This window comes from Sarcophilus harrisii, chromosome 5 (assembly GCF_902635505.1).
Source record: "Sarcophilus harrisii chromosome 5, mSarHar1.11, whole genome shotgun sequence".
In the NCBI taxonomy this organism is placed as follows: Eukaryota; Metazoa; Chordata; class Mammalia; order Dasyuromorphia; family Dasyuridae; genus Sarcophilus; species Sarcophilus harrisii.
In genome coordinates this window covers 270,180,696-270,195,871 of record NC_045430.1, presented here as the reverse complement: position 1 = coordinate 270,195,871, position 15,176 = coordinate 270,180,696, and the positions used below count along the sequence as shown (strand labels likewise).

The window sequence follows — 15,176 nt, the reverse complement described above, 5'->3', positions numbered from 1 at the left end:
TTTGGGCAAACAGGACATGGGCAGGACCTGGTGTCGGAGAGGCAGTAAGAGTGAGGAAGTCTGGGAAAGGCTGAGATTTCAGGGAGACCAGGAGGCTGAGCCCAACAGGAGGACCGTTCCCAAGGTGGGAGCGGGCCGGGGAAGTGTCGTGGGTGAGGAACAGCAAAGAGGCTGATGTCTGGGAACCAAACAGTGTATGTCGTGTTCTACACCTGCAGTCCCCCACTCTGCAACAGCAGCCTTTTCCATTTCCCAAGAGGTAGATCCAGCATCAGAGGTTTTCCCTTTTGTTCTGATTTTTCTCTCCCAACGTGATTCATAAATGTTCGGTTTTTAGGTTTATTTTTTATTTTTAATGTGTATTTTTTAAAAACTAAAAACGTTGGAGGTGATTTGTAAAACTTCTGTCCTTTTTCTAGAAACTTAAAAAATATCTACATTGAAATTACATTTAGACATCTGTTTCACCATGACAGCTTATACCTGTCATTTGGACATTGGACAATTGGATTCGGAATCCCAAAGGATCCTGGGTTCAAATAACCAATTCACTGCTCGAGTGTCCTTAGGCAACACACTGATCCTTGGTTCTTCTCATCCCTAAAAAGGAAGAAGTTGGGCTGGTATTCCTTGGAGCTATTTCCTTCTCCAGCTTCAACGTTCTGAGACCATAATTGGACACAATTAAATCTTGATAGACTATAAGATGATTGTCTTTTCCTCTATGCCAATTTTAGGAGAAAAGAAGCAGGTCCTAAGGCAACGAGCTAATGGCAAGCTTTGGCTCTCCCCAAGTGGGGCCATCATTGTCTCTTGGGCTCAGTCCACAATCTACCCCATAAATAAAATATTGTGTAAAGATGGCAGTGGTTCTCAGTACCCAGACATCCTAGGTAGACCTGGAAGAGACTCCAGAGTCCAATCCCATCACTTCACAGATGGAGAAAACAGACTTGCCTGACTACAATCACCTAAAAAAGAAAACGGTCCAAGGCTTCTTTGTAGGAGTTTAGTATGAATGATGAAATGTTTGCTTTGAAGCAACCATCCCAAGGTCCTCAAAAGCATTTCCTTCTGCTCGCTGACCTGTTCTTAGGGACAAATACTTTTAGAAATTTCAACAAGGAGGGAGGGAGAAGGGAGGCTGTTCTGCCTTTGCTTTGTTAACTAAGAAATCCAATTAACCAGAATTCTTCCAGCCTACAAGAAATTGGAGTTTAAATAAATACTCTCTGAAAACTTAGCCATTTTCATCCACCAGTGGGCACTGTGTCCTAATTTCTCGAGGAATATGAAATGAGAGACAGCTGTAATTTCTAGAGATAGCTGTAATTTCTTGCCCAAGATTTCCATTCACACCCCAACTGAGGGGTTTTTTCATCTTCTGCAATTTCTTAGCACAGGTATCTCTCTGGACATAGGAAATTCAAGCCAGCTGTGGGCAAGGCCCGATTCTCCATCCCCTCCTTGGGGCCATTTCATTCTTTCTGAGGGGATTATGGATGAGGAGAGGGGGCTGAGGACCAGTCTGGTGGAAATAGGCCTTCTAGCTTGACCCACCTTCACAGACTGTCTGGTATTGGAACTTAGAGACACTTCCTCACTGCTGAGCTGTATGAGAAAGCCAAAATGAGCCTTGGCCTCCCGGAGCTCACAGGCAGAGGTTTCTGTGGGCAGGGAGGTTGAGGGAGAGGCTGTGTGGATGGTGGGCAGAGAGCCAGCTCCATCTGTGTTAGCTACCAGGGGTGCTAGCTGTGGAATGCTTGATCTCGGGGCCGTCTCCCACTTTCTCCCCTCAGCTTCAAAAGGAGCCAACAAAGAAAGCGGAGGTGCTCCCGGGAACTCCAGAGGGGGCAACCCACAGGCCCTGGGAGGGCTGTTTGCAGGGGGCTTTCCAGTGCTGAGACCGGCCGGCCAGAGAGATGGCTCAGGTAAGGGGCCACAGGGGTGCAGGGAAGAGGAACAGGCTCAGGGCAAAGTAGCGCAGGGGGGGGGGTTCTGACGTCATTCCAGCCAGAGGGACCTCGAGACAGATGAGGATGTGAAGGGAAATCAAGGGACTGGTTTGAGGCAGGTAGGACTCAGCTTCTCTGGCTTCAGAACCTGCTTTCTTGAGGGACTAAGAGAAGGAAAGAGAAAGGAAAAGAAGAGACAAGGAAACAAAGAGGAGGAAAGAAAGAAAAGGATGGAAAGAGAAGAAAAAGGGAGAAGAAAGAGAAGGAAAGGGAAGAGAAGGAAGGGGAAGAGAAAGGGGAAAGGAGGGGAGGAAAGTTTCTCCCAAATTTGGGGAAGAGTGATTTTTAAGGACATTTAGGGATGCTTTTAGCCACTGCTTTTGACAGGGCAGAGACGTCCCAGCGGGCTAAGGTCTAAGCTGCTACAACTAAGTGTCTCCGCAGCCACTTGGCCCCGGGCTTTGGGGCTGTCCCGGTCCTTTTCCGAGCCCAGTTTAGAACATTCTAACTCATTGGAACGAAGGAAAAGGCTTAATGCTGTGGAACGGTTGGAATGAGAAACAGCCAGGGAAATCACGAAGCGCTTGTCCCCGTAACTGGGACTACAGAAGGGCCCGTTCCCCCCCGCGTTACGGCTCACAAGGGGTCTCCGTGGCCCTTGGCCCGGGCAGGGCCCCCGATCCCGCTCTCACCGAGCCGGGGCCCTGCGCCCCCTAGAATCCCTGGGGTGGTTCTGGGAAGCAGAAGAAACTGACCCTGCGAGTTTTCTGATTAGTTAATGATCCTTATTGGGGCGGAGCCTCTGGAGGGAGGGAAGGAGTCCTGGCAAAGCTCCCCCCCCATTTTCCCTCCTGGGGGCACAGGGTTTCCGCCTTATTCACACGGGAGGGGACGGCCCCCAGGGCTGCCTCCCCCCCCCCCGGCCCTTTGTGGGCTCGCGATGACGTCACTGACTCCTGCTTCGATTTCCAGGTGCCGGGTCCAGAGCTCCATCCCCTCGGCTTCCCACTAAGGGCATCAGCGGGCCGCCCAACCCCCCCGCGTCTCCCAGGCTCGGACATGCGGCCGAAGGCCCTTCCCGCTCCGTCCCTCCGCGCCCCAGCGTGCCCGCCCCGCCCCCTCCCAGCACCCCTCCCCCGCCGCCCCCTCCCCTCCCTCAGCCCGTGTCTCTCTCTGCCATCGTCAGGCCCCCCCTCGTGTCTCCCCCGGCTCCGATGACCAAGACGAGCGCCCAGATGGCGGCCCCCCCGCCGCCCCCCACGCCCCCTCCCCCTCCTCCTCCCCCACCGGGGCAGAGCGAGAAGGGGGCCAAGCCCGGGCCGTTGAGCCCGCCCCCTCCTCCGCCCCCGCTCCCTCTGCTCCCCCCCTGCGGGTTTCCCGGGCCAGCGGCCGAAGCTTCTGGTCCGGCCCCGCCGCCCCCCGCCGCCCCTCCCTCTGTATTCCTCTCCCTCTCCCCGGTCCTCCCTGCCCCCGACCCCTTCGCCGGGCGCCGCCGGCCCTGCTCTCCCTCTCCAGTCCCCTAAGGCGGGCGGCCTGCCCCCCACTCCCCCGGCTCCTCAGCCCGCGGTCCCGGCGCAGAAGAAGAGGCCCGGCCGCGGGGCAGGTAAGGACCCGGGCTCGCTGCGAGGGCTGCCGGGCGAGGGGCCGAGGGAGCGGCTGCACCCGGGGATCCGCGGCCGGGCTTCGTCCTCGCCGTGCTGCCCGTCCCGGGAGTGGCCACGGTTCTTAAGTTAAAACAGCCGGGCTCCCTTCACTGAGCTGGTTGTCAAACACCGGCCAGCGGCCCCGAGTCATGTTTCCCGTGTTGTAAAAGATGATGGAGCGCTGGCTCGCTCATCCGCAGCTCCGGGGCGAGGAGGTTATCGGGGCCTTCCCCGGCTGAGGAGGGGATCAGAACCGGAGGCAGGGGCGGAGTCGGGCCTCCCTCTCCGGCCCGCGGGCGCCCCAGGGGCGGCCCTTCTCCTGGGCCCGGCTTCCCCGGTTCCAGTAAGGACGCCGGTATTGCCAGGGTGAGGAGCCATCTCTTACCTCCCCCCGCAATTAAGCCGCGCACAGACACTGGAAGGAGGAGTAGACATGGACCAAGTCTGGGGAAAGGGCCCGCCCAGAGAAGATCCGGTCCGAGGAGCCTCAAAGGCCGCGCGGAAAGCCTCTGACTATTACCAAGAGCATGTCGGAGCTACCTGCTCACTACAAGCCTTCTCTCCATCTGCCTAAAATAACAAAAGAATTATTACTTGTCAGATGTTTCATAATGTCAGTTATCCAGCAAGTTGTTTTAAGTAAAATAGGGAATCATTGAATAGAATTAAATTATTCATAATTAACAAAATATTATTAGTAAAAGGTTCATACAATAGATAATAGTTGGCCAAATAAACTGTTAGTCATTGATAAGCCATTATCAATACCGCTGATTCCGATTAGTGAGCACTGACTGATTTCAGACAACTCCCTGAGACTTTGAGTTTCAAAGCAAGGTGTTTCCTCCCTGGGGAAAGCAATTGAATCACAAGCCAGATCCTTTGTTCATCTCCTCCTTGGGGATTTTGCACTTGCACATAACAAGGCTCCATCTCCTTCCTCAGGGACCGGCGGTGGGAAGCTGAATCCCCCTCCAGCACCCCCGGCAAGATCCCCAACAACAGAGCTGTCCAGCAAGAGTCAGCAGGCCTTGGCCTGGGTGGGCGCCCCACAGCCTGGGGCACCCTTGAAGAATGGAAACTTCCACCTCACAGGTAACAGGATGGCTCCCTGACAGGCAGCCACTTAGCCTCCCACTCCCAGCATGCTCAGCAGTTTCCCTTTTCTGATGGACTTGGGGAGCCAAGGGATGCGATGTGAACTCTGAGGTTTACGAAGCAGACGGTTTTGGAAGCAATTTTATTCCCACTGCCCTGGGCAGTTATAAATATGAAAATGCGCCTGCTCCTCTGCAGGGCTGGTGGCAAACTGCCTCCCAGAGGCGTCTGCACAACAAGGACAGACCAGCTGGGATGCTGGAAGGAGAAACGCTGTGTGCATGAGGAATTTGGGGGGCAAAGACCGGGGGGCCCATGGGGGCTGGAGTTCCTGGATTCTTGGGCCCACTGTCAGGAGAGGAGGCTCTGGGAAATATGAGGCCCTTCTCTTTGGACCCTGCCCGGGACTCCAGGAGAGCTGAGGTGCCTCAGGAAGCCAGCAGGAGCAGGGGCAGGAACCCCCAGTTAACCAGGGCTGCCCACGGCAGTTCAGGGCACCAGAGGCTGCCTTTGGCCTTAGGTCAGCTTCACTTTGAGTTGTCCCTGCCCACGGGAGGGACATCTTTGTTGCTGGGGGCGGTTAAACTTCTCATGTTGTCACTTTAGTTATTTGTGTTGGAACAACAGGCACATGGGCACACATTCCGAGGGGTCTGTGTGGACTCCGGCTCCCCATCCCTTCCTTTGGCCCTCATATCCCAAATGACTGTTTGGAAGACTAACTGTAATCACTCTGAATGTGCACCTTGTGATCAAGCAAGAGACAGAAAACAGCCTACAGACTCAGAGCCACCCCGGGGGCTAACTCCCTGGAGCAAAAACAGGCTGGATGCCCAGGACTGGCATTAACTGGCACGTTTCTCATCATTTCTTCTTCTTCTACAGATGACTTTGAGTCCAAATTTACTTTTCATTCGGTAGAAGATTTCCCGCCTCCCGACGAATACAAGCCAAGCCAGAAGACGTATCCCAGTAAGGTCCCCAGAAGTGAGTATGGCTCCTCTGGGCAAAGAATGCTTTTTCCTTCTCAAATTTATGAAATTGGTGTTTTAGATTGAGTAGAATCAGCAGTACATCCCAGCCTCGGATCAGGGTTCACATCCTGCCTAGGACTCCTTATGAGCCGTGCGACCCTGGGAGAACCACTCAGATTCTTAGAGTCCATTGGCAACTCCCTCATATTTAACTGCAAAATCACAGATAAGTTGGGAAGAGTTTAAGTTCCCTGAGTGATAAGATCATAGAGCTCTCACTTAATTGTGTACTTACCTTTAAATATTATATAACATCATAATGAATATGTAATTCAAACTCTTGTAGGATTGTGGTCATAGATCTGGAACTGAGAGAAACTTTAGAGGTCCATCTGGACCAAGGTCTTCCCTTTACAGATGCGGAAACTGAAGCCCAGAGGTCGTGACCATCAGATGACCCTCCGCGGTCCCACAGGCATCTCCATAGAGGTTCAAATTCAGATGCTTGGATTCCAAGGTTTTCCAAAAATATTTATTGAAAAAATACTAATTCACATTTCTATAAATGCTTTCAGGTCTGTCTGTAATATCTTTCCCACAACAGCCCTGTGACGCAGGCATAAAAGTTTTATGATTTCCTTTTACAAATGAGGAAGGAGGTCTAATCCCCAAGTCATGCAACTAGGACGGATTATATCATTATATAATTGTTCATATTATTACATGATTATAGCAAATAATATAATTACCTTTTCTAGTCCCAAATGCATTTTTATTTCTTTAATTCAGTTTTCTTTTAAATTACAAACTTAACAGAGGTCATCAGCAAACATGAACATTTTAGCATACAAAGAACAGAAAAAGAAGGTTGCATATGGAATTAAAGTTTTTAAGTAAATGGGTATTAAATTTAACCCAGTCATAATAAAAGTATCCTACTTAACATTGCTATATCCACTTCACTAGGCTACATCTCAATGAAGGCATGAGTTAATTTGTAAAGGTCCTTAATTAAAAAATAACCTTCCAAGGAGAACCTGTGAATCATTTTCCTCTTGCTGGAGCTGGCAAAGTTGGTTTTATCTTGCATCTAAGGAGGATATATTTGGATATAGATATAATATGGATATTTTGGATATATATATAAAATATGTATGGATCTACCTATAAATCCATACATATTATATATACACATATATATTCACACATATATCATGTATGTTAATACTGATGTATTGTCTGGTTGGTTGATATTGGGGAAGATGGCAAAAAATAAAGTGGAAAATGATGCCAGAGTAAAACAGATGCTAACAATTAGTAGCACTAGCAAAGCTCCATTCCTCTAAATCTGACTATTTTTCTTAAGAGAGTTTGGAGGCCCTAGAAAGGGGAGCTTCAAATAGCATCATAAAAACCAAAATGGATTCTATTTGAAGGCAGGAAAGGCTTATTACTAATGAGTCACTTTCTAATTAGCCATCTATAGCATTAACTCTTGATTTTGTGAGACAGAAGACCAAAATAAATGGCATATTAAAATAAAGACTAAAAATGAGAAGATAGGATCCATCACCATTATCCTCGTTGCCAATTATCTTAGTCTAGGGTTTTCGGAGGCAATTAGGGGGCACTGTAGTGCACAGAGTGCTGGGGTTGGAGTCAGGATAACTCATCTCCCTGAGTTCAAATCTGGCCTGACACTTCCTAGCTAGCTGTGTGATCCTGAGCTAGTTACCTAACCCTGTCTACCTCAGTTTCCTCATCTATAAAATGAGCTGGAGAAGGAAATGGCGGATCACGCCAGCATCTTTGATAAGAAAACTTGAAATAGGGTCACAAAGAGTTGGACACAACTAAACAACAAAGATTTTTCAAAGTACTCTGCATATTTTAACCATTTAAATAAGTTGTGGACCTTCAAATGAGAAGTGAATAAGAGGATAGATCTTAAGATAAACTGTCAGCATATTCCAGAGATGTCTCACTGATAAAATTCTCTATAACAAAGAGCCCAGAAACTACCTCTAAATAATGTATTTTCTTGCTAAGACAGAAAAAACAGAACCTAGGATATCACTGAGATCAGAGAAGGAACCCCACCAGTGATTATGATAACATTGGAACCCTAAGAAAGATACGATGAAAATTTTTTTTTATCATACTAGTACTAAGTTGTTTCAGGGGTTGCTGATGGTGGAGAGTCATCAAATGTTAGTCTCCAACGAATTAAAAAAGTTTTACCCAGGTAGCAATAGAGAGTTGCCTGATGGGTGTGAAAGGCAGCAATACATTGCAAACAAGGAATGATTAAAGTTGTCACCGAAGGGGGAAAAAATGAGCTGGTGTCATGGACTCCTTAAGCAGGTTAGTTAAGCCTCTGGACCCCTTTTCAGAAGGAGTCTCAGAATAGATTCATGTTCTTATATAATTGAGGGAAATTATAAATTTCAGTTAGAGGTGAGTGAAAGATGTAATTTTTCCCCGTTCAATAAACTTGAATCCTTTGACATCTAGTCACAAAGCCTAAGTTAGAAATTTCTGCCCTAAGTCATTCTGGGAAAGGTGTTCTTCATCTTCAGATACCCTGTAATCAAGGTCCTTGAGAGTTTAGCAATAGGAAATTCTGTTAATGCAGAGCCCTCCTGTTATAAGTGGGCCCCCTGCTTTAAGTTTAATTCTCAGTGGAAATGAAGGCTTTCTAATGCCCCCTGCTGCCACCCTCTCCACTTTTCTACTGAAGGGCCATGGTTAGCATCCTCTGTGTTGAATTGTCCCCATCTTCGGCAGGAAGGAGTAAAATCCACTATGAACTGATATTCGTGGTCTTAAGAAATGAGCTCATCCTCTCATTTCAGGATGAGGGGCTGGGAAAGGGACTAGCCTGGGGAGACTCAGTAAGCATATGAGTATCTGTCCTTGGGAACCCCAGTGCTAGGAGCTGTTAGAGTAATACCAAGCCAATCTTTGATTATTCTGGTCTCCCAATACTTCCAAGTCTGCTCCCCCTTCCCTTGGCTCACTATTGAACTGCTTCCTTTGTGATTTAGAAAAGCAATGTCATCTTTCCTCCAAGGAATTCATTGTCCTGTTCCATATTAGTGCCCTTTCACACACACACACACACACACACACACAACCACACACACTCACTCTCATACATACATTTCATCCTCATATCCTGTGCTTGTATTTACCAGGAGGTACGTTGTCTCCACTCCCCATTTTACAGATCAGGACACTGAGACTTAGAGAAGCCAAGAGATTTGCCCAGAATAATATAACTGATAAGTATCTGAAGCAGAGTGCCATCTATTTCTGAATGTCTCCTTTATTATGCTTTCAGGGCTTTAAACAACTTATTCCCAACATCCCTGATGCCTGTTGCACCTCTCTATCCTAATGGACATGCTTAAGATCTCTTTACCTCTTAGTTCACCAAGATGAAGTTGAAATGTTCAAAAAGGAAAAGAAAACAAGTAGAAAAACATAAAAAGATGCATTTACAAAGTATGGATAATTTATTCTGACTAATCTAAAAGAGATTCCTAACTGTGCGGCTGCAAGAGCCTCTTAATAACCTTCCCTGCCTCTGGTCACCTCCCTCCCCTAACATGAGACCCTGTAAATCCTCAGCTAAAGAAGCTTACAGGGCTCCCCTTTGCTTTTCTTTTAAAATACAAACACTTTAGGTTGGCATTTAAAGTGCTCCAGAATCAATTTTCCAGTTTGATTGGACATTACTCCTCAGCATGCACTTAGCTACACGTCAACTGAATGAACTTGCTGGCAGCTCCTTGTACGCCACATCCCTTCTCCATTCTGGCTGCCTTTCAGATTCTTTTTAAAAATTCAAATTTGTAACTAAAATAAATTTCCAAAAATTATTTAATTTTTTTGGCCTAAAAATCTTATGTTTTCTTCCTCCCACTGACCATCTTCCATTAAAAAAAAGATAAACCAAAAAATATTAAATAACCAAGCATAGCCAGCAAAACAAATTCTGCTGTAGCCACATCCAAAAAAAATTGCGTCGCATTTAAACCCTTTGTCTTTCTGATAGGAAATAATAGGTTTCTTGGTGAGTTCCCTGGAATCACGATTAAATTAAATCATGATGTTGAATTAATGATCATTAAATTTATTTTTAAAAACATCTTAATATTTTATTTTTAAATTACATGTAAAAACAATTTTAAATTTTATTTAAATTTTCAATTCTTTCCCTCCCTCTATTCTTCCTTCCCTGAGAGGGTACGCAATTTGCTGTGGACATACTCATGTGATCTTGAAAAACATATTTCTATATTGGCTTTGTTGCAAAAGAAAACACAGACCAAAACCAAATAAGATAATGCAGTTTTTTCCAAGTCTTCTTCCATCTGCAGCCATTCTCTATTGGTTCTTTCTCTGAAGACCCGTAGCATTTTTCATCCTAAGTTCTTCAGGATTGTCTAGGATCTCTGTATTGCTGAGAATCGTTAAATCATTCACAGTTTTACAGATGAGGCAACTGAGAAATGGGCAGAGGTTTGTAAGTGCCTGAGTCAGATTTTGAACCCAGTCTTCCTGCCTCTTAATTCGAAGGTTTTCAGTTGATCAGATCTTATAATCATTATATCACATATATATCTCATATATAATCATTATAATCATTAGGGATTAATTGCTGAATTTAAAAGGATTAAATCCAAATGAGAGTTCTCACCTGGTTCCCTGATTCCTTCAAAGCACAGCTCAGATGTGACCCTGAACAAGTCACTTAACCACTACCTGCCACAATTTCCTCAATAATAATAATAACCTTCCTTGCTGGATTTGTCTGAGGATCCAGTGATCCTATTTGTGAAGCACTTGGCCCAAGGCCAGGCACATAGGAGGCCCTACATGAATATTTGCTTCTTTCCTCCTGTTGTACGGAACTTTTTTTGAGCATCCCCTTCACCTGTTACTTGTGCTCTTCTGAAATTACTTTGTATTGTGTTGGTCTGCATGTTGTACTTATTTGTCGTATTTATAGGTTGTGTGCTGACAGCAGGTAAGCTCCTTGAGGGCAGAGACTGACTTGTTTCTGGGGATAGTGAGAGTGACTCGCTTATGATTAACAGCCAGTGTGTCTCAGAGGCAGACCTCCTGGCTTTGAGGTCAGCCATAGGTGTTCAATAATTGCTTATTGAATTCTGGTGAAGGACATCAATGACGCTCATTTGGAATGACTGTAGATTGGGAGGCACTCAACTCATCCTTGATTGGATTGGATTAGGAGGGAGCTAGAGTAACTCTAGAGCAGCCCAGAGCCAGTGGGACAACACATTTCTTGTGCCAGCTACTTTTGACTTTACCTGGGAGACAGACCTCAATTAAAACAGCCGTGATGAGGAGAAGCTTGAAGGAGAATCATTACAGATAGAGAAAATTGGATAATTTATTCTAGTCTCCATTCAAAAAACATGCATCTGTTCTTTCATTCAGTGATCATTTATGAAGCACTTATTGTATACAAAACAGAGAGCAGCAAGAACTTTTGCTTCCTCTGACTATGTCTGCAGCAAAGACTGTGAATAAGAAAGTGATCACCCATGCCGGGAAACTCACAGGATTATAGATTAATGGCCAAGAGGGATCGTAATGGTCATACCTTCCAATATCCTCAGTTTTACAGATGAGGCAACTGAGAAATGGGCAGAGGTTTGTAAGTTCCAGAGGCAGATTTTGAACCCAGTCTTCCTGCCTCTTAATTCGCAGGTTTTCAGTTGATCGGCTCTTATAATCGTTAGTGACCTTGCTCCCCTTGCTGCTTGCAGAGGCAGAAATCTAGTAAATGTTCTTTGTCCTGACCCTGAGATGCCAATTAATCCTGATTAATTAATCACATCTCCTGTTTTCAGGCCCAACTCCAGGTTCCTGGGTCCCAGCAGAAGCAACCGGCCGGGGCACCGAGGATGCCAAGGGTCGGAACTCTCAGGTAACAACAGGTCTCTAAATATCAAGCCAACCTCTGGAATTTTCTCCAGACAGCCACAGAATGAGCCTGGAAACCTTATCTCCAGTTGTCAAAAGTTTTACCCCAATTTTTCCCTTAAAAAACTCATTTATCTTAAACAAAGATGAGAAACAGAATTTTTAAGGAGATGTCCTCTTTAAAATTTTAAGTTAATGTTTTATTTTTTCCAATTATGTGTAAAAACAATTTTAACATTATTTTTCTCAAAATTTTGAGCTCCAAATTCTCTCCCTACTTTCTCTTCCTCTTCACTGAGAGGGCAAGCAATTTGACGTAGATTATACATGAAACATGTGGTTTTTAATATCCTACTATGAAAACAGGACTTTTCTGGGTTCTCTTGGGGCATATTGTAGGAGACCAGGACTATTCCTAAAGGGGAATATATGGGATAGGAGCAGGACTCCCAGAGGAGAAAGCTCCCTCTGTGAATGCAGGTAGCCATCTCCTCTGCCACAGGACTTAGCCATTATTACAGTTATTTTTAGGGGTCTTCATTTCAGTCCAGTGAGACATCGCACAGTCCAGTAGATTGGAGGACATGGGTTCAGATCTCAGCTCTGCCACTTACTCATTATGTGATTTGGTGCAGATTACTTCCTCTCCTTGGGCCTCCTCTGTGGTGAATAAAGATGAGTTTTTAAGTCTCTTGCTGCTCTAAATCACACAGTAGTTCCTGACCTCAAGTGAAAACCAGAGGACCCAAAGGGACAAAATATGGGGAAGTATTTTGGGTAATGCTGGGCTGTCTTTTAGCCCAGCTGGAGATATTTGGGCTTCCTAACCCTAAAGAGCTGACTTTGCTTTTCTCACTGGGAAGTTCAGTTCTCGTCATTAAGAGATATTGTTGGAAACATTACATCAGTCCCTTCCTATTCTGGCATTTCACTTTTTTCCATTTTGAGTCTGTAATAACCCCAAGAATGTTATTGAAGCATCACGAGCTCATTGATGACCCCTCCAGTAGCAAGATGGGAAATGAGAGGAAAGTGACTTGTCCAGGAGCCCTAACGCTAGGATCTTAGAATCATGAAATCTGGGGCAATAATATATGATGCCGCGGATAGAGCACCAGCCCTGAAATCAAGAGGACCTGAGTTCAAATCTGACCTCAGACACTTATAGCTGTGTGACCCTATGTAAGTCATTTAACCCCAATTGCCTCAGCCAAAAAAAAAAAAAAAAAAAATCATGAAATCCCTCTGGGGACCTTCTCCAGCTTCAGCACCACGGCCAGAGTAATTGCCACTTGGTCTACAAGACACTTTACAGGGATGCTCTGGTTTATGTTCACAGCCACTGCCAGAGGTGCTACAACTATCTCCATTTTAGAGATGAGGAAACTGAGATTCGAGAGGCTTTACATGATTTGCCCAGGGTCACATGGCTACCAGCTGAGGCCATTCACCCCCAGACCTTCCTGACTCAAATTCAGCTCTCTGTCCTTGAGACTATCCTGCTTCTAAGTTGTAGGGACCTCAGATCATTTGGAAGGAACTTAGTTCCTTTTTCTAGCCAATACTAACACATGTAATGATGAGGATGATTATTTTTGTAACATTTTAAGTGCCTTATAAAGGTGAGTTATCATCAATAAGCATCTCTTGGGGTCTTCTTACCCACTATTTCCTCCGACTCAAAGCATCATTGCACCTTCTCCAGGTGAGTCAGAACTAGCCTTGTTCCCAAAAAAGGGCATTTCAGTCTCTGCTGGGAGCCTACTTCAATACCCAATTATCGTCATCCAGAAAATAATTCTTTGTGTTTAGCTGAAACCTCCCATTCTAGTGAAATTTGAAGTTCTCACCCAAAATGTCCAAGTCTTCAGCATCACAAAGTACTGGTTAAAGACAGTTTCACAAATAAAAATAAAATAAAACAATTTCCCAAGAAGCCATTCCAGCTTCCTTGGATGGGATTTATTAAAAGGCCATTCCAGCTTCCTTGGGCAGGAAGCAAGTAGTCTCTTGGAGAGAAATACCAAAATCCATTGAATCATTAAAGCTCAGGAATGGACTCCATGAAGTTTGTTTCATTTATACATTCAAACTTGGGAGGTCCAGTAGTAAAAACACTGAGCTGGGGGCAGAATGATCTCGGTTTCTCACCCACAAATCCAATAGGTCTGTCTTGGAATCCTAGACAGGTCATTTCTTGCCCCTAATGGATTCCAGGGGAATATGAGCCCCCTCACACACAGTCAACTTTGTCAATGATTTCATTCCATTTTAAATTCATGTTTTATTTCTGTTGAAGAAAAAACCAGGTGCTTTGCTCAGGCTGGAACCAGTTCAATAAAGGGTTACCAGGGAAAACTAAGGTAGAGATTTTTACAAAATGCCATCTTGGGTTCTTTGGGTAGGGGGAGCCAGGCCTGCATTTGTGACATTTCAGTTTGAAGAATCGGAGAATCCTACATAACCCTGAACTCTAGCCTTCAAGGCCTGGAAGGTCATCCCTTCACCAGATCAATGGGTAAGGCAGCCTTTCTCACCACAGAACTCAGAATTGTCTTATCTTTACAGTTACCGTTGAAAACCCTACGGTAAGAAGACATGAAGTAAAAGTCCCTCATCACGTCCTGGTTCATTGAGTGGAATGGAGGATCTGCCCAGGCACGCCATCAGCAACCACACCAAACTCAAGTTTTTGTTTTTCATCTGACAAATAGCTCGGAAGCGAGCCCTTATTTATTCTAGTTAGGTCGTTTGCACAGGCTTTGAATCAGTGTTGTACCTGTATTTTATTTTAGTGATTTATTTTTTCACACGCCCGGATCGCGGCAGCCCGTTTGTCCAAAGCAGTATAAAAAGGAGCTCTGCCCCAGCTGAGAAGTGCTACGGGGGAGAGGACGTCCGCTTCTCTCCCTGCCCAGTGTTCATTCTGTGACTGTAAATAGCCAGTGGGCTGGCCCTTCCTGTGTCTTTAGGAAAAGAAAACCTTTTTTGAATTAGCTTTAGAAAAGTTTTAGCTAATCCCTGTGTTCAAGAGCACTTGGCAACTCATCAACGACACGACTTCAGAGTTTAATTGCACCAGCTAGGTAATGAAACCAAAAAACGCCTTTTGCAGAATGGATGGACAGGCAGTGCACCCGCACTACAGCGATGGACGTCACCCGTCAGCGCGGAATGACCGGGATGTCATGGCTCTCGCCCTCTTCCCCCTTTCCCTCTGATCCTCGATATGTGGTTTTTGTTGCCTAATGTAAATATGACCCTTAATAAAAAAGAAGGAATTTTGTTTCCATACAAATGACTCTGTTGCTCATTTTGCACCTGGGTTTTCAGTCTTACCTAACGTTATCCAACCTCTGCTTGCACGAGGATTTTCCCTTCCGATGATTCAGCCCAGCAGGATTTAAGTATCTCCTTACAAATGAGGTGTTTGGATGTTGGGAAGACCCTGGGGACCTGTCCTCAGGAAGTGTACACGCCCTGCGTGTGCCTCTGAGCAGCCTTCTTTACTAAGGAGCCTGATGGGCTTTGAGATCTCTTTTTTTGTG

At 45.7% G+C, this 15,176-nt stretch overlaps 1 protein-coding gene across 1 annotated transcript in view; it reads left to right on the top strand.

Moving 5' to 3' along the window:
• The window catches only part of WIPF3 (WAS/WASL interacting protein family member 3), a 60,383-nt gene extending 45,461 nt beyond the window's left edge, over positions 1–14,922 (top strand). Inside the window, 7 exon segments of the mRNA XM_031940503.1 lie at positions 1,800–1,931; positions 2,928–3,369; positions 3,371–3,558; positions 4,544–4,693; positions 5,582–5,683; positions 11,556–11,632; positions 14,197–14,922. Of these exon segments, the coding sequence (XP_031796363.1) occupies positions 1,800–1,931; positions 2,928–3,369; positions 3,371–3,558; positions 4,544–4,693; positions 5,582–5,683; positions 11,556–11,632; positions 14,197–14,220 (1,115 nt within the window). The 3' untranslated portion in view covers positions 14,221–14,922.
• Positions 14,923–15,176: the final 254 nt, after the last annotated feature.